Source organism: Acipenser ruthenus, chromosome 6 (assembly GCF_902713425.1).
Source record: "Acipenser ruthenus chromosome 6, fAciRut3.2 maternal haplotype, whole genome shotgun sequence".
NCBI classification, from domain to species: domain Eukaryota; kingdom Metazoa; phylum Chordata; class Actinopteri; order Acipenseriformes; family Acipenseridae; genus Acipenser; species Acipenser ruthenus.
Genome location: NC_081194.1, coordinates 70,511,558 through 70,531,969, shown reverse-complemented (window position 1 = coordinate 70,531,969; position 20,412 = coordinate 70,511,558). Strand labels below are relative to the sequence as shown.

The window sequence follows — 20,412 nt, the reverse complement described above, 5'->3', positions numbered from 1 at the left end:
TGTGTTTCAAGTAACCCAATTCAGACAGGATTAGTCAGGGTGTATAGTCTTTATTATAATGAACAGGGTCATATCAGTAGTGAGGAAGTGGAAATGCAGAAATACAATAAAGGACAGTAGGAGCGATGCTTGCAGTGTCTAACATCAAATAATCCAAAAAGACAAACAGTCTGGCTAATGCTTATATTTTCAAGTATTAAAATACCATCAATAATCCTTGAAAACTACCCAACAAAAACTGACTATAACAGCATTCTCATAAAATGGAGTGTGCTTATTGATGTTATTTATTTATTTATTTATTTATTTTAATTTTGTTTTACAGTTTTTACAGTCATAACATGGATTTTACACACAGTCATTCCATTATTTATTTATTTTTTATATTACAGAACATGCTAAAAGCATAAGAGGGCGCTATCGCAAAAACAAACATAGTAAAACACCCACCTAACTACTGTATACTATGCCAACAGAATTGTAGGGTTGGGAAACGTTGCTTCAGAAATACAATACTTATGATTTTTAAAAAAAAAAAATACAATCACTTAAGATAAACTGCGTCTTGCGAGCCGAGGAAAACAGACCCCAGATGACTGGCTTGCCACAACCTAATCATTTGCAGAGGAATAACTGGAACTAATACAAAGTTGTCTACGCTTGTATTCACGGCTGTCTCTCAGCTAATCTGAAATTTGCCCTGCATATATTGTTCTTGTTATTCGCTGAAAGGAAATAACTCGGATGGAAAGCATTTGTCTTATCTTTAAATCAAGGGAAGCTTTATGCCCCCGTAAGAACTTTAAAATGCAGTGTTAATGCAAATAACTCAAAGAAAGAAAGGAAGAAAAATACCGCATTTGATTTGAAAAGGTAAGTGTCAATACTTCAAAATCATGTTTTCCAAATGTTGCATTAGATCAGTGTTAATGATGTGCTATGATAAATGAAGCATTTTGTTTTCAGTTCATATGGCGGTTGACGTTACTCTAGTTTCGAACTGCGGTCTGAGTTCAGGACGCATAGGTAGAATTGTGACACTTGTTTCAACCACTTAGATGTGTTTCATTTAATTACTTTGTGTCACGAAATTATTTTGGTCATAGTGAATTTGATTATATTGACTGATCAAAATAGATACAGTAATTTTGGACATGTTGGAGGATAATTAAAAAAATAATAAAATAAATGACAACAGTATCAGGGATCCTTACATCGTTGTAGCTGATAAACAGAACAATGTTAATGTATAAGGACAGTGCCGGTGTACTGTTATAAAGTGGTAGGTATATCGTCACAATGTGGTACCCTTACCAAAACTTGACCTGTGTAATGTTAGAAAGTGGTAAGCTGTCACACTGAAAGTGGTATGCTGTGAGATCTTGGTATAGGTGCAATCAATTGCGATGTGATGTGTTTTCCTATTGTCAAACAGAAGTACATTTACCACTGATTATAAATTATTTTTTTACAAACCATTAATTATACATAATTTTTTTCCAAACTTAAACTGGCAACAGACCATCAATTTCTCTAAAAAGAAAAAAAAAACAATTCATGACGAACAAGACAAAATGAGAAGTCCATCGCAAAGCTGCAGAAGTAAAAGAATCTACAAGACCCAATGTGTTGAATATGTATGATAAGATTTGAATTGGGCACTTCCCAGCTTTCTAAGCGGAAGTTGTTTAGGCATGTGCGAGCAAGCACAGTGAGCTGCGTATCACTTTTTATCCACGTACCTGAAAATAACACTACACCGGTATTGGCACTATAGTGTATTATTTTATTTATATTGGACTGTGATTCTCATATTAGATATGCTGGTTCAAGAGATGCACTCCAAGTACTGATGATTCAAGTTCAGTTTTAGGCTGACCAAAGCTATGCCTGAGAAAACCATGTAAAAGTTTTTTCAGAATAAAGACTGACCTTTATAAGGGTTTGAGTTTAAATAACCTAGACTTGAATTTGCAGCAGGATTCAAAAGTAGACTTGAATGTATCTGTGTAACAAGCCCTAACCCCCAACAGGGGCACCGAGATTCAGAGGTTAAGCAGTGCTGTCATAGTATCGGTATACAACACTTTGGTACGCTGATTGTATGTGTTCCTTAACCATGGGAAAAAACAAATAACTTGCTTTCAAGGAAATGGGAACAATGAAACGTGAATTAGAATGATACTGGTTTTTTAAATGTAATTCAACACATTTATATTTTATGTAATAAAATATAAATATAAAAATAAGGTAAGTTATTTGTACAGTTGTAGCAACACTTGGGGGCGTATAACGTTATATTATTCGGATCCCCACTACTTACTCTTTAAAACCTTGTTATCAATATGCTCGGGATAGTATGTACTCAAACATTTGCACAAATGTAATTGCACATACTACATGTGGAAAGGACAAATGTTCATACCCAATAGCTTTTATTCAATTTAGCAAAGCATTTTTATTGTATGTTCTAAACAGTACAGATGCAAAAGATCTCTTGTTATCCATTTTACAAAAAGGAGCCTGTTACTGCATTGGTGGCTATTTACAAATGTATTTTTGCCAGGCATCTCATTGTTCTTGATAACAGACATTTTGATTCGCTATATTTGGAATTTAGGATTTGAAACTGGTTTTGTGGGTGTCAACTCAGCATTGAGGCTTTCTCTGTAACTAAGGCACTAGATGGCAGTACAGTAGGTCTGGATCTGTTTAAAACTTATGGTACTGACGTGCTTTCAGAGATATCAGCTCACCCAATTATGATGAAACTTGGTATGGACATGATTCTTCAGCACAAGCCTTGAGCGTACCATAGTATAGGTAATCATGGCCTACTTTTCCATGGGTTCCAGTCTTCAGAACTGCTCACCCAAATTGTGTTATGCTTTGCCTGGGCATTTGTTACAAGAGCTTATACAACACAGTGTGAATCTAGGTTGTGGTGACACCTGCTGTAAGCTTTTGGAGACTGTCTTGGGAACAGTTTGTCCAAATTTGATGGACCTGTGGGCATTTTTAGATTTTCCAAAAGTTGTGGATGTAGGTTGAGGTGACCATGAGGTATTTAGGATATTAGATAGACGATGATCATGGTAGTCCTGGGACAATCAGCACAGTATGGGGTTCATTGCTGTTGGACAGTGTACACACTGTAGAGTGTTTATGGTCAACGAGTAATAGATTTACACAGCGTTTAGTTATCTGTTATGTCCAGTCACAGAGGCCTAACAGACTTTCAAAAATGTGTTGACAACTGTATTTCTTTATTGTATTTTTATTCTTTTTTTTAGTAGACGCTAAATGGAGACTAAGGCTATGTACCTGAGCTCTTATGAAGAGCAGGAAAATGTATCTTTTTACGAAGAAGGTTTTGATGGAGTCAACAGTAGAAGCCTGTCCAAGCTGAATCTCTGTGAAGAAAGTAAGTAATCTACATTAATAATTGTCTTTTTTTATTAATTGAAGCAATTGAGTGCAATTACTTGCTTGAATGCTGCTTAGAAGAGATAATTTGCCACACAAAACTTCAGTTTCCATACAGTTTAGGTCACTTACTGGCAAGACAATATAACTTGCTACCTAATTTAGTTTCTGTCTAAATATGTTTCACTGCAGTGGTTTTTCAACTGCGGAAATGTAACGCCAACCACAATTGAAAGTGCTTTAGTTTTCAACACATTGTAAAGACCATGGAAGATGAGAATGTTGCTGGTATTTTGACAGATATTTTCTAGGCTATGCACAGTTGGTTGGAAGATCTGTGCACACCACAGTATGCCAAAGAATTGTTTTTAACACAGCTGGATGTTAGTCCAGGCCGAATGCCATGTTGTTATTAGCATCACAGCATGATTCCACATATTTCAGTTTGTGTTTTACAAAACCCTTTATCCAATTGTTATGAAACCTGGTATTAACTATATTCAGTTTAAGGTATAGAGAATGTCAGATTCTGTTGTGGAAACAGTGGAAATACCATTGAAAACAACGGGGGATGAAAATGTGAATAACTTTTGAACGGATTCATATTTTTACACAAAACAAACACAGGTATACTCAGTTACACTAGTCTGTTCTACCGCTTTTTACAGTTTTTTTGCATTTTTCACTATTTGTATCTCAAAAACCGCACACGCAGCTGGAACGCTACTGTCCACATCAAGAGATCTACCACAGGGGACAGTGCATACCGATTTCAGGCAAATCCGTGAAACGACTCAAAAGTTATTAAAGGGCAAAAATTTGAATTTAACATAGAATCCACGGTGAAACCCTAACTATAGGGGCACTACAGCACCCTTATATAATAGAATATATAATGTACAGAATTACATCTATATGTATAATGTATCTTTGGAATTTCGGTTGTATCATTTTTGACATAACAAGTAAGAGAGCAGTACTATATTTTATTTGTTGTATTGCAGATCATGCATAGGAAAAAAACCAAACCAAGACATACAAAGGGATACAAGACAAGGAAATAAAAACATAACCTTGTTTTGGAGGCTAATATCCCTTTTCCTCTCTGATGCAGCTACATGTGGCTTTTCCCAAATGCAATGATAACAATGAGATTTCAAAATTGTCTTTGTGGTTCTGCTTAAGAGCTATCAGGAACCAAATGTACTGAGCGCATATTAGTTTGTTTAAATGTGTTTTTGTCTGTTGCTTCCTGGAGACATCAAAGTAAAGTGCTTTACAAGTGGAGTTTTAATAAGCTGTATGGGTGGGGGGGTTACGGTAAGGAATCAAATGGGTCTGGGTTGTTTGGTTGTGAGAAGCTTTTATATTACAGACAAAATCTCCTTACACAGGAAGCCTCTAATTAGCATATTTACATTTATATTAAAATAAAGTATTTAACACTTTCAGCATGGCAGGACTCTTAAAAGGTCTAGTTTTTTGCATTTAAATATGTAAATAAGGGTTTTAACTGTAGCAATCCAACTGTATCTTGTTGGTTTACACCCCTGCTCTTCATTGAAAGATTTTAAATTCCACATGCTGTGTAGTAGACAGGTCCTCGCAGTGCTCCCCTAACAACTTTTGCACTACGAATGATATTTGGCTTGCTGTCCTGTGCCTTCATTGTAATTATTTTCATTGGCTTTGATGTACTTCAAAAGCTAAATATTTGATAATGAGGTGAAATTGTCGAAAAACAAATTAAATGGAAATTTACTTTCACTTGACCTAAAAGAGGAGGAAAGTGTGGCAAATGTGCTGCTTTAACTTAAAAAAAAAAATCTCCTCATCAGGCCACAATAACATGCATTAGGACCAATAAAGGTTCCTTCTTTCAGCAATGAGACTGTCTGGTTAGGCATTTCAAATTAAGTTGTAATGTTAATTTTCTTCTTAATAATAATCAGACAGTCTTCGTCAGGTAAGTTCTTCAGGCAAGTTTAATCAAAAGACTTTTATTCAGGTACAAACAGAGTACTAGTATAGAACACATTCTCCCTCCTCGCTGGGTTTGCCAGATTTAAGGTGTGTTTTCTTCAGGTAAGTTTAATCAAAATAGTTTTATTCAGGAACAAACCGATAAAGTAGTACAGGATTCAACAAGTCCACACATGTCTTGAGAACATATAACTTACACACAAACAAACACAGCAGTCTGTGATGTAGCTGCTAGTTCACTTAATTCAAAACGTCAACATTCATTCACAAAAATATTTTTCATAAAATATTCCTGGGTACGTATCTTAGTTTGTTACAGATTTATAGATCTCCAAGAATTTTTTTTCTCTCTGTAAAAGTTTCCATTAACACAGTCACTCTAACAAACAGCGCCTTTCCTTTAGTTCAAAACGCCTTACAAAGTAATTAGGGAGAGTAGATTTTTCCCCTTAGTCTCATAACTGTTTAAACATCTGAAAAGTTGAGTGTTGCATGAAATAAAGTAAACAAACATCTTTATGCTTCACATAAATGTTTTTCAGTGAGGTTTACAATGCCAGGAAACCTTTGGTTTCAGACAGTATGCTCTGCAGATTTTAACTCACTATAGCATGTCTGCACCAGGCAGGCTACTGCTAACAGCAAGCGGAAGCTAAGTTGTCAAAAAATTGATGGCCACTTGTTTATTTAGCAGACGCCTTTATCCAAGGCAACTTACAGAGACTAGAATGTGTGAGCTATGCATCAGCTGCAGAGTCACTCACAACTACGTCTCACCCGAAAGATGGAGCACAAGGAGGTTAAGTGACTTGCTCAGGGTCACACAATGAGTCAGTGGCTGAGGTGGGATTTGAACCGGGGACCTCCTGGTTACAAGCCCTTTTCTTTAACCACTGGACCACACAGTGGTTAAAGAAAAGCACTACATGCTTATTAACAGTATACTGTTTTTTCTTTTACATAATTATGTGTTGTAATAAGCTTCTAAGATAGCTTTAGTTTCAGTAACTTACACATGAACAATGACATATTTTAATCTGACGAGGTTATCTTCAGCAACAGGTTTTCAGTGAATGAAAATGTTAAATGTATTCACAACACAAATTAATCTGCCAAAGATCTCAACCCAGAACCAGAGGCTGCAGCTCTGTGTAGCAATAACATTACTAACTCTAACTACGTAGGACAATATTTTGTTTCTTGTAAGCACAGACTAACCTGACACTGCTTAGCCGGCAGTGAAATATTGCCCCTTTTTTTTTTGGTACAAAGCAGCTGTGTTTTTCTTTCCTTTTTTTTATTAGAGCGGAGCCTTGTCTGTTTATGGACTTTGCAACGGGTAATGTCAGTGCTTTCTTCCAACTACAGTATATGTGCTACACAAATCTGACTCCCCTCTGCCCTGACATTACATCATCCTTCAAGAGAAATGAAAACCATACACTGAATAGTTAAGACCATACTGAACAGCCTAGTGGACTGCTATTCAGTTACTGGGGCTGTTTAACTTGTACTTCATAATGACTATATTAAAAAGAAAACAAAATCATTAGGTTTATATTAACATTCTGTTCGAGAGGGTTTGGAAGGACCAGAGCTGTTAACTGAAACAAAGTAAAGTTAATACAGAAATCTGTTTCTTTTATATGTTTAGAACTTTTACAGACATGCTATTTGGACTGTAGTTTAAAAAGGGGAAGGGACAGTTTTGAAGTTCTGTCTGTTTTGCCAGTCTCCTGATTTTCATTCCTGCAAGTGGGAAGGCAAAGATTAGAGAAATGCATTTAAAGTTGTAAATATTTTGCAAACACAAATCTGTTTTCTCAACAAAAAGTTATCGGGAATCAACAACATTTGCATCCAAAGGTATAGCTTTTATATACGCATTTTCCTTTTAGAGACAGATTAACCATTTTCCATCTTACTTTCTCCACATAATAACATTGGACAATAATGCTATTGTGTTAATGATGAAATCTGAATTGCATGGTACTCAATGGCCATTATCAATTTTTATTTATTTATTTTATAGCAAGCTAGTATTATGGGAGTGTTAATCTGGGGAGATAAACTCTAACCCCAGGAATAGTCTCTTTTGAACATCATTATAGCAGCCATCCAGTGTTATTATTTAACTAAAATAGTGAACGTTCCTATCTTATCAGGTTGTGTTTAAATTACAGGATATCACAGATATGTTCAGTTTGAAATACCCCCCCTCAATGATGCCAGTGTTCTAGTCAAACTTCATTAGAAACTTGGGTGATACAGGGTTACCTGCTATTGTACAGTACATTCGGATGATTCTAATTGTAAACGTTAAGGTCATCTTCTATCTTATTAGCTTTGTTAAAAATGAATGGTCTCCCTTTAATTGTGCTGAGAATATTTTGGTTCTTCACTTTTTTTGTGGCCATGTACACTAATGGAATGTACAGACCATAAAACAACTTAGTGTGTGGCCATGTTATCCAATTATGACCTAAGCGGTTTGATTATTTTTACTGCCATGTAAGTGCTGTTAGTATAATGATGTATAGTGTTTTTATCTGCGTGACTGACAATATCCTTTTGTAAGTAAGGGGCCTGGTAAGGCTTTCTGACATGGATTTGTTTGATGTTTAAACTTTCTTGTCTGCTGCTCCTGAAAATGATTCAGCTTTCCTAAGTCTTTGTGTATTAATGTACCCTGAATATAAAACAAGCCTCTGTTAAAAGTCTGATGCAGGTTGGGATACATTTTGTTTTCAAAGTATTGTCTTTTAATATGTCTGTTCCAAAAGAGTCTGTTTCATATTAGAAAGATACAGATTACATGTACGTATGTAAGTATAGACTTTGACTCAGAGGAAAGCACAACAAGGCAGCGAAGTACTGTATTGTTCCCATATATTGTAGCATTATTATTATTTATTTCTTAGCAGACGCCCTTATCCAGGGCAACTTACAATTGTTACAAGATATCACTTTTTTTTTTTTTTTACATACAATTACATTATTTTTTTTACATACAATTACCCATTTATACAGTTGGGTTTTTACTGGAGCAATCTAGGTAAAGTACCTTGCTCAAGGGTACAACAGCAGTGTCCCCTAACTGGGATTGAACCCACGACCCTCCAGTCAAGAGTCCAGAGCCCTAACCACTACTCCACACTGCTGCTCACTCACAGTGCCAGTGTATATATAATGATGATTTGAAATATACTGCTGCATTGCAGGTTATCCATTTTATATGGCAGAATCTAGAAAATTTTATTTTTTTAAATAAGTGGTGATTGTTTAAAAGAAATGCACATCATGGATTGAAAAAAATATATATAATTTTTTACATTTAGTTATCTACATTTGGGAAAGATTGTGAACTGAGTCATGTATTTCATGATTGGGGTCAGAATAATTGTGCCATCTTGGTGAAAAAGGAATTCTATAATTTGTAGAAGCTAATTCTGTAGAAGGGGTATCAGTTATATTAAAAAATGCCGTACATCATTTAAATTCAGACTTGTTCATTTCCATCAGCAGCAGGTGATCAAATCAGTTTCAATTGGGACTCTGTCAGCCCAGGTTAGGATTGCGGGCTGGAAGAACTGAATCTTTCTAACTAGCGATGAAGGTGCAAGCTAATTGATCAGTGTCCAGTGCACAGAGGCAGGTTTTAAATTTGTAGACTACAGATGGAACCAGCAGCAGCCTCAGTTCAATACTGAGAATGAGATGAGATTGAGTTTTACAGATGTGCAGATGGAAATGTGGCTTTAGAATACAAGTAAAAGCAGAAACATACTGACTGATAATAAACATTGAACACAAGTATAGTGTTCAACTTAGTTGGGTTGGTGCAATTTATTGTTGTAGCTCAGAGCTTACTTTATGCTACAGTTTCATAGATTTTGTTATATACCTCAATTTCTCACTTTCTTATGCATTGCATCAGTGGTTATGGATTAAACTCTTTTTTTGTGATCAATTTCTTATTTGGAAATGGGAAGTACAATACAATAAAACAAAACAACAAAACATTCCCATTTTCTCCCCATACCCCCCCTCGCCCTCCCCCTCTCCCCAGGTGGCAAACCCCCTCCCACCCCCTCCCCCTACACCCCAAGAATCCACACCAGACATTGACAGCTGAGGACTGGTTTATCAGCAATTTAATAGTGTCTGCGGCCGCTTCCCAGGCCTGTACAGTCCCCTCCCTGGCCCCAAGAACCCGAGCGATAGAAAGCTCCATATAAATAATGTCAAGGAATGCAAGGGTCCATTGACGCCAGGGCAGGGAATGCAGAGGCTGCCAGCGCAGGGCTGTCATTTTCTTAACAGCAGTAATGCCAGCGAGCCAAATCTGATTTTGCCATAGAGATTCATTGATGAATCATCATTCAACAAAAGGACTAAAGGGGAACAAGGAATAGATTTCCTGAATATAGTGGATAAAGTTGAACGAACTCTATCCCATAATATAGCCACATCCGGACATTCCCAAGTCATATGAAAACAAGTTCCCATGGCACCCTCAGGACAAAGTGCACACAACGGGGTATCATTGAGTTTAATTTGGAATCGCCTCTGAGGGGTTAGATATATTCTGTGAATAAAATTGAAATGGATCAGCTGGTGATTAGGGTTTTTGAAGCACAGCATAGATTATCCCAAACAGTATCCCAGCAAATGTCTACATTTGCAGAAGTTATCTCCCTATTCCAAATAGCATCAATCACCAATGGTTTATAAGAGGCTCTTAATCGGTGAGTGTAAAGTGTGGAGACCAACCCCTTTGTTTTACCCCCGTGTTCAGCATATCATGTAAAGCATGAGATGGTAACTCTGTCCCCCAGGGAACACCATGGGCGCGCATTGCAAAGCGAAGACGTAAATAAAAAAAGAAAGAAGTACCTGGTAAATTATATTGCAATTGCAGGTCGTGGAATGTGCGAAGGTAGTTGTTTTTAGTAACATCCACTGAGGGAAAACAAAAGGGCGGCCGCCTGACAAGAGTGCAGTGTTGTGAAAAATAGGCGAGTGATAATACCATTTAGTTTGACGTTTAGTGTGTTTTCCAACCAATCGCCATATTGTGATCAAATAAGAGATTATAGAACCAAAACGTAATTTGCATTATTTAAGGGAAATACCAGAATAAACTAAATCTTGAGGTCTGTATGGAGACACTACATTATCTTCTAGCTGTCACCATGAAACAGGAGTGTCAGCATCAAACCACACTGTGATCGGTCGCAACACAAATGACCAAAAATGACATTTGAAATTGGGTAGGGACAGTCCTCCTAAGGACTTCTCATGATGCAATGTATAAAATTTGAGACGTGGCCGCTTTCCTCTCCATACGGACTTAGAGATTGTCGATTGCAATTTACACCAGTATCCGACAGGAGGAGGGAGTGGAAGCATCGAACTGATAAAATTGATACCTGGGAGTACATTCATTTTTATTATGGCTATACATGCTTGGAGTGAGTTAGGCAGCTGCATCCATTTGTTTAAGTCAGCCTCGACCTGTCTGAAAATCGTACTAAAGTTAACGAGTACAGCCGAGTGTAAAGATGGGTGAATTTCCACACCAAAGATATTTAAAATGCTTAACTACCTGTATGTTTGCAGGCAAAACTATATCAGTCATTGCAGTGTTCAGCGGCAACAAGGCACACTTTGACCAATTGATTTTATATCCCGAGAGAGCACTGAAATCATTAAATAGAGCAAGTATGTGAGGGAGCGTTTGGGAGATGTTTTTAATAAATAATAACACATCATCAGCATAAAGCGATATGCGATGCTGCATATCCTTGTTACTGATAGGAATAAAAGTAGTAGATTGGCGAACTGCTTGTGCGAGTGGCTCAGGTGAAAGAGCAAACAACAACGTGGAGAGAGGGCAGCCCTGACGAGTGCCTCTGGAGATGGCACTGTGGAGAGCATTTGGTACCTTTGAGCACTGTCGCCGAAGGATTCACATATAAAATTTGTATCATTTTGATAAACTCTGCCCCCAATCCTATGTATTCTAGGACAGACAAGAGGTTCCATGATGGTCAAAAGCTTTTTCATCGTCCAGTGAAAGGACCGCAAACAGGGCTTCGATGTCCACAGCCGTATGTATAACATGAAGGAGATGGCGAACATTATCTGTCGCCAATCGAGTCTTAATAAATCCCGGTTGATCATGATGAATTAATTTAGTCATGTATGTTTTAAGTCTATGAGAGAGCACCTTGCCGTAAAATTTAACGTCCGCGTTTATTAACGATAGAGGGAGATAACTAGCACAAAGAGAGGGGTCCTTCTCTTTCTTCAGCAATACAGATATAATAGCAGTATTATCTCTGCGAATAGAACCTCTCTGTATAGCTGTGTGGCCCATCTGCAGCAGCAAAGGTCCCAATTGGTTCCAGAAATTAAGACAAAATTCAGGGGGTATGCCATCGAAACCTGGAGATTTGCCCTTTTTCATATCTTGCACTGCCTTTCTCATCTCCTCCAGAGATACTGGAGCTCCCAATGAAGCTAATTCGTCATCCGAGAGGCGCGGCAATTGAAGGCTCTGAAGAAACTGATCACATTTGTCACTGTCATATGTAATATCAGAACTATATATAATCAAGAGTGCATCAGATACTATATCTGTTATCAAGTGGTCTTGATAACTGAAATGTCTGCGAAACGTTCGTTATTACGAAGCCTTAAAGCTAGGAGGTGACTCGCTCTACTACCATGAAAATAATAATTCTGCCTAGCCCTATGAATGAGAACCTCAGCACACCATCTGAGTAACAGATTGAGATCTTTCCTATAATATCCAATTTCAGTGCAATGCTTTCAGAAAAAGAGCTCTGTAGAGTATGTTTTAAAAGAGCTAATTTGGTTTACAGCTCTTTAATTTTGCTCAAACTGTGTTTAGTGAGATAACAGGCAAACAATGAAGCAGAGTCTCTAATAAAGCCCTTTATTGCGTCCCATAAGTTATGAGGATCATTCACTGAATCATGATTAAAATCGAGAAAGTCATCCAGTTTAGATTGGAATGAAAAACTAAATGATTCTTTCTGTAATAAGGTAGTATTGAAGCGCCATCGTGTGGCTCGATTCGGTATGTCATCGAGTATTAGCCTACAGTACATAGCGCTGTGATCTGACAAAGTCATCGGTAGATTATCAACTTTATGCATTTTGGAAAAGAGAGATTTCTATACAAAAATGAAAACGATCCTAGAGAAGGATTTATGTCTCACCGAAAGAAAAGTGAATTCTTTAACTGATGGATTGAAAACCCGCCAAGCATCAACTAGACTGAAATTATATGTAAAACTCTGCAGTGTAGAGGATGCCAGTACTTCCCCGCTAAATACGCGATCTATCAAGGGCCGAGTTCATCACAGCATTCATATCAGCACCAATCATTAAACTAAAGTCAGACAGCTGACTTTATAGTCAATGAATTAAAAGTCTGGATCAAACGACGTTGGGGCGTAGACTGAAACAAAAGCAATTTTTTTTACTCGAAATGCAGGTTTTTAAATAAGTTATTCGTCCCTCCCCGTCTCCCCCTGTACCCAAAGATAGAGATCTGAAAACTACGGCGCAATAAAATCAGCAAGCCCTTTGTTTTATTATCTGCAGAAAAGGAAGCGGCCACGTAAAAGTATCTGTTAGCAAATCTAGGAACGTCTTGTTGTTTAAGGTGAGACTTCTGCACCATGGCAACATCTATTTTTTTCTATGTAAAAGATCAAAACAGCAAACCCGTTTGTTGGAAGACTTAAGCCCCCACACATGTGTAAACTCTAATATTGCCAGCCTTAGACTGAGAGGCATTCTTTCTGGCTGCCTGCAACACTGCCTGACGATGCGAGTACCTCAGCAGTTTGAAAATGAGAGTGCGAGGCCTGTCCCTTGATTTTGACTGGTCGGAATATATACGGTGAGCATGCATAATCTCGATGGTTTTACCAGACAAGGTCGGGAAACATAGTGGGAGAGTTTTAAATAGAAAATCAATGGGGTTAGAGCCCTCATCTCCTTCCTTCAGGCCAATCAGGCAAAGATTATTGCGTCGGTTTCTGTTCTCCAGGTCCGCCATCTTAGCCTCTATCCGGTCCATCCTGGCCTCACATGCTGTAATAGCTTTCTTGTTACCGATCACGGATGTACGGAGAGCAGTCAGATCCGTCTTAAGAGTCTTGAATTCTTGGATAAAGGATGAAAACTCCCTTTGGTAATCCTGGAAGCAGTCTCGAGACACGTGTTTTCAGTACTGACGAGTCTGAGACATGCACTCCTTGACAATGGAGGCCAGATCCGAATTGACTGTGCTCTTTTCCCTCTTGGATGGAGAAGAGTGAGATGTAGGTCTCTTTTTCAACGAGTTCGACATCCTGGTTATGTCAGATGGGCAAAAGTAGAAAAAACTAGTGAGAAAACTGAGTTTTAATATTTTAGACTAGCAAAATAAACGAGGGGAGGCGAGGAGAAGATCTTCTACGCAGCCATCGTTCACATGATCCCCCTTATGGATTAAACTCTTAACGCCAATGATATGTTTCTGTGTGCTACATTTTATATCTACTAGTCTTTGACTTCTTGCTATTTGTCTGTTGCTTACAAGTAAGTAATACCATATTACTGTGAAGCCCATGCAGAATTCAAGTATAGAATGGAATCTTATCGAATCCAGATAAAAATGTCACAGCTTAAATGTAATTTTTTTTTTGGATCTTCTGCAGGTCCTGCCAACAGGAGGAGAAAGGCAGATAACTGCTGTGCTCATATCAATTCATTATCATCAATCAAGTATGCCATAGTGCTTCTGTATGTTCTTGTGCTCCTCAGTATCGTTGGGCTCTTCATAGCAGGTAAGTCCATGATTTTTTTGGTGCTATGCAAGCATTTGTTTACACAACACTGCCAGTCACTGAGGCAGTCAAACACAAATTTGAAATAAATTGAACTGGTGAAGTAGGCAGTTAAAATAATGGAATTTCTAGTTTTTGTCATCCGGGATAAAAAGAAGAGGCCCTGGATTCAAAAGTAAGTGTGACATTAGGGCCACGAGACTTTTTGTTTTTACGGGTGATAAAGACCTGACGCTTCGAGATATTGGTTACCTGAACCCATGAAGATTTAGAGTTTCCAACTTGACAGGAAGCATCTGACTGGCTCAAGCATTTCTGCGGGTTGGACAGGGAACATCTTCAGAGGCTCACCGTGCTATAGCAGTCCTTACTGGGGCTGGTAGGATGCTGACATCCGTTGTCGAGCACCTGGGTGTAATAAGGTGGCTGGCTTGTAAGTGAAATCAGTAGGTGTCAAATCAGTCGATTCTTTGCATCCACCAAACAAAAGCAATGGATATTAGCAAACTACTGGAACTTGCTGGGGAAGTCTGTGACAAAGGGACCCTGACCAATAGGAGGTCGAGGATGTGCAATGAGGCAGTGGGATTTTCAGCCCTAACACTGCAGGGATCCAAGGACCAGCAGTTGTCCCCAGTCAAGATCTGCAACTTGGTGTGAGCTTGCTTCAAACCACATTCACATGCAAGTTTCCATTTACACTAAACTAACACAAAATAACAGAACCTGAAACTCGACACCAAATTAATTCCCAGCTAAATATCCTGTGGTCTTTCTAAAAAAAACTGCAGAGGATTCTATGGAAGTTGTTACATAAGACAATGTAAATCTCATAGACTTCACAGGCCACTCCAAGTGGACAGACACCTTGCCAGTTACTGTAAAATAAGATGCCTTGAAACATGCTGGCAGCGTATGATAAACTATCACAACGGAAAGCCTTTTCTTGTTTTGTAATATTATCTGAGGATCTCCATAATGTGGGCTGGACATATTTTGTGTATATCGTTTTATTATTTAGGAGTACTAGCTGAAAGCAAATTGCATCAACTCAACCAGCTTTGCCAATGCTTGTAAATGAGTCACTGTACAGCATTGGGTCGTAGACAACAATTTAAAAATGTTAATAATGGTTTTACTTTCAAACTATGCTAAGAAATAGTATTATGTTCCCTTAAAGATCCAGTATCATAGTTTAACCTTCATGGTGTGTTCTTTTTCAATTATAAACAATTTTACCTGTAACAGTTTTCGTGATGCGTTTGCTGTTCTCTCATTTTTCCATTTCTGAGAGACCTGCCTCTTGCTGTGTTACCTGAGCGAATCCTTCACGCATTTTTATTTTTGATTTACATCCCGGAAATAAAATTCCATTATCAAAGGGCAACTTGAAATAAACACAGACTTGTTTTCAAAGGACCGCTGAAATCAAGAGTGAAAGTTCAGAATGACACAAAAGTCCACAAGATTACAACTGAACACTGGTTGTAACCTCAGCTCACAACCAGAGTGGACTTAGTATTTAATTTAATGTATACAATTAACAATGTATACCATGTATACAATTATCATTAAACCTCTTACGCCCTCTAGTCCCGCGGGCGGAACACGGAACTGCACGTAAATATTATATTTCATAACTCATTTTTAATATTATTACAAAAGCAAAAGAGAAAAAAAGCTGACTCGATATCAAAATCGTCGTTTTCCTACCGTCAAACAGCGAAGGAATTTTTCGAATCCGTCATTTCACCGCTGAGATATCCCATTCGCAATGTGTCTAGTACCCCCATGCATTCAAAACAAAAGCAATCGACTAGCTTGCGTTTTGCTGCTCTGGTCTTACAACCTTGATGACGGTGAAGTCTCCCTGATCACATTGTAGGGGAGGTCACAGGCTTTCCATTCATACCTTTACTTTGTTTGTAGCCCAATCCATCACAGAGTAATCGAAACACGCCCACCTCTTGAATGAGATAAGGGAAAAAAAAAAAAAAGCCTTTCAAAGGCAAATGCATGTGGCAATGGATAGCATGTGAGGTGCCAGAAGATAACATCCCTTTTAGAACTTAGTGTATCAATTGACATAAAGATTTACACAATGTTTATTTTTGGAGAGGTTTGGGGACCCTTGGGCTTAGCTTTGTAAAAACTCCTGTAGAATTTGATCCCTTTGTTCAAACAGTTCCATTTTTTTACCCAGTATAGTAGACATGTTGGTGAAGCACTGGAAAAAAATCTGGCTCTTTTCATATGCTACAAGTTGAAAAAATGACTATAGAACATAAAAAAGTGTTTTTTTATGTATTTTTTTTCTGGATATCTCCTTCCAGTGTGGTACTGAGTAAGACTTTTATCACACCTGAGGTTTTAGTCTTGATGCCCAAAGGGTTACCTTGAATTCAAGCCCTGAACCATGCCTGTGCTGTCTATACTTTGGAAGATATTGTGATTTATTTAAGGGCACAGCCCCCCAGGCGGAAATTGTCTGTGAGGGGCTGGGGGTTTTGACAGGTTAAAGTAGGCAATTGTAATGTCGGACCAGCTCCAACAGTACCATTTTTCCTTTCCGGTCTGATGTCTGATATAAAACCAAAAAAAATATACCTCTGATTTAAGGCAATGCCTGTAAAACCCAGACTTTTTATGTGTATGGTCTGCAGTTTTTCCAGTATATTATGCTCTCATTTATAAAATTAAATGATCTCTTCAACCTGTTGTGTAAAGGTGTACCATGTTTGCTGGGACATCTGTGCACAACTTGTCTGTTTGGGTAATGTTTAAGTTGATCATTGTTAGAATATTCATAAGGTCAGTTGACGTGACATTTGAAATTGTGAGCAGCAGCCCCAGGACATATTAAATATGATTGTTATTTTCCAGCTGCTAGTTTGTTTATATATATATCTCAATATTGTGATATTATATCGATATTGTGATACGATATCGATTGATATCGAGAATAATTTACATATCGTGGGACAAAAAAAAATTCACGTACGCCCACAGAGACATACTTTTTATTGCTAATACTGCCAAAAAGACAAACGCAGTATAATCAAGTTTATTTTATATTACGATACAACAAACCCTATACATACCAATCGTTAGTCTCGTAGGCAAGCACCACATAAAATATCATTTAACCATTTTATTCCATTGTTTGGCATTTTTCTTTTTCTAAGAACCTGATTAACAAATGTATTTCAAACATTCAGTAACTACAAATCAAGAAAAAAATAACAAATCCACAACCTGTGTACTCTGTCTCGTGTGCTCTACTCCCGTTTCTTCACCTGTTTCCCCTCAGGCCAATCCCTTATTACCGGAAACTATATTCTGTTTTCAAAAAGTGCGCGCATCAACTAATTAAGAAACAGGACCGTCTTTTTTAAAGGGATACACACCTAAAAACAAACAACACAAAAACACATAATACATAGGAAAATAATTTGATATATGTATATATCATTTTTCTTCTTCCATTCAGAACGTGCTCACAAGGTACCAAACGCTATGTGCATGCTGCATTAAGCACTATTGGGCTTATTGTAAAATATGCGCATGCGTCAGTGTGGTTCATTGCATTTTTCTATGCGATTACTTACACTGTTATTAATGTATTTTTAAAATGTGAACTTTCGGTATTATAAATGAGATGTACTTTTAAAACATGCCCTTCTGTGCACTCCAACGTACATTATGATATAAAAAAACAGCTTGTTACATGCATGCTTAATACATAATTGTTGGCAGTTCTCTGTTATATTCAATGTGTGTACTTATAAAGGTTTTTAAACTGTATGTGACAATCCACTTTTGAACATCTGTTTTTTTTAAAGTTGATTTTGAATACTAAAATTCCCTGAAGCATGTGTCTTTATTAAGACAAAGAACATTCCCTTATGGAGTGACTACACTGAAACAAGAACCTGTTGAAGTACGGACTCGTAAATACTTAGGAATTTAGCTAGCTTTATCAAGTAACCCAAGGTAAAAAATTTCATTTTTAAAACCAAATCTGTTTTTACTTTTATTGTTAGATGATCTGTCATACAAAAATGTGTTTTTCTCTTACATACTGTAGGACTATTGTGATGTCATCTGTAAAGCTGCTCTTTATTCAACCAACCATCTTGACACTATTTATAAATCAGCCATTCACTGACATTTTAAATCATAGCAACAAATAGACCCAGATTTAGAAATACTTGAAGTGTATTTTAATATTTCAAAATGTAGCACTAGTGAGTGTTTAGTGGTTATTGGTTAACACATACAGACGTGCTCAAATTTGTTGGTACCCTTACAGCTCATTGAAATAATGCTTCATTCCTCCTGAAAAGTGATGAAATTAAAAGCTATTTTATCATGTATACTTGCATGCCTTTGGTATGTCTTAGAATAAAGCAAAGGAGCTGTGAAAAGAGATGAATTATTGCTTATTCTACAAAGATATTCTAAAATGGCCTGGACACATTTGTTGGTACCCCTTAGAAAAGATAATAAATAATTGGATTATAGTGATATTTCAAACTAATTAGTTTCTTTAATTAGTAAAACACATGTCTCCAATCTTGTAATCAGTCATTCAGCCTATTTAAATGGAGAAAAGTAGTCACAGTGCTGTTTGGTATCATTGTGTGCACCACACTGAACATGGACCAGAGAAAGCAAAGGAGAGAGTTGTCTGAGGAGATCAGAAAGAAAATAATAGACAAGCATGGTAAAGGTAAAGGCTACAAGACCATCTCCAAGCAGCTTGATGTTCCTATGACAACAGCTGCAAATATTATTAAGATGTTTAAGGTCCATGGAACTGTAGCCAACCTCCCTGGGCGCGGCCGCAAGAGGAAAATCGACCCCAGATTGAACAGAAGGATAATGCGAATGGTAGAAAAAGAACCAAGGATAACTGCCAAAGAGATACAAGCTGAACTCCAAGGTGAAGGTACGTCAGTTTCTGATCGCACCATCCGTCGCTTTTTGAGCGAAAGTGGGCTCCATGGAAGAAGACCCAGGAGGACTCCACTTTTGAAAGAAAAACATAAAAAAGCCAGACTGGAATTTGCTAAAATGCATATTGACAAGCCACAATCCTTCTGGGAGAATGTCCTTTGGACAGATGAGTCAAAACTAGAGCTTTTTGGCAAGTCACATCAGCTCTATGTTCACAGACGACAAAATGAAGCTTTCAAAGAAAAGAACACCATACCTACAGTGAAACATGGAGGAGGCTCGGTTATGTTTTGGGGCTGCTTTGCTGCGCCTGGCACAGGGTGCCTTGAATCTGTGCAGGGCACAATGAAATCTCAAGACTATCAAGGCATTCTGGAGCAAAACGTACTGCCCAGTGTCAGAAAGCTCTGTCCCAGTCGCAGGTCATGGGTCCTCCAACAGGATAATGACCCAAAACACACAGCTAGAAGCACCCAAGAATGGATAAGAACAAAACATTGGACTATTCTGAAGTGGCCTTCTATGAGTCCTGATCTGAATCCTATCGAACATCTATGGAAAGAGCTGAAACTTGCAGTCTGGAGAAGACACCCATCAAACCTGAGACAGCTGGAGCAGTTTGCTCAGGAAGAGTGGGCCAAACTACCTGTTAACAGGTGCAGAAGTCTCATTGAGAGCTACAGAAAACGTTTGATTGCAGTGATTGCCTCTAAAGGTTGTGCAACAAAATATTAGGTTAGCGGTCCCATCATTTTTGTCCATGCCATTTTCATTTGTTTTATTATTTACAATATTATGTTGAATAAAAAATCAAAAGCAAAGTCTGGTTTCTATTAAATATGGAATAAACAATTATTATTATTATTATTATTTATTTCTTAGCAGACGCCCTTATCCAGGGCGACTTACAATCGCAAGCAAATACAAATACATTCAAGTGTTACAATACAAGTAATACAATAAGAGCAAGAAATACAATAATTTTTTTTTTTTTAATGCCAATTACTTTTGTCAGTTTCAAGTTATTTCAGAGAAAATTGTGCATTCTTCGTTTTTTGTGGAGGGGTACCAACAAATTTGAGCATGTCTGTACACTCAAGTACATGGATGTTAATGTTTAGTTGGTAGATTAGCAGAATGTTTATGCAGGCATGGGGGGGGGGGGGGGGGGGGG

At 37.7% G+C, this 20,412-nt stretch overlaps 1 protein-coding gene across 1 annotated transcript in view; it reads left to right on the top strand.

The window, feature by feature from the left end:
• The first annotated feature begins 458 nt into the window (after positions 1-458).
• Positions 459-20,412, top strand: part of LOC117410956 (scavenger receptor class A member 5-like) — a 78,997-nt gene continuing 59,043 nt past the window's right edge. The window contains exons 1-3 of the mRNA XM_034017930.3: positions 459-873; positions 3,294-3,424; positions 14,151-14,279. Of these exons, the coding sequence (XP_033873821.2) occupies positions 3,304-3,424; positions 14,151-14,279 (250 nt within the window). The 5' untranslated portion in view covers positions 459-873; positions 3,294-3,303. The remainder of the gene's footprint in view (positions 874-3,293; positions 3,425-14,150; positions 14,280-20,412) is intronic.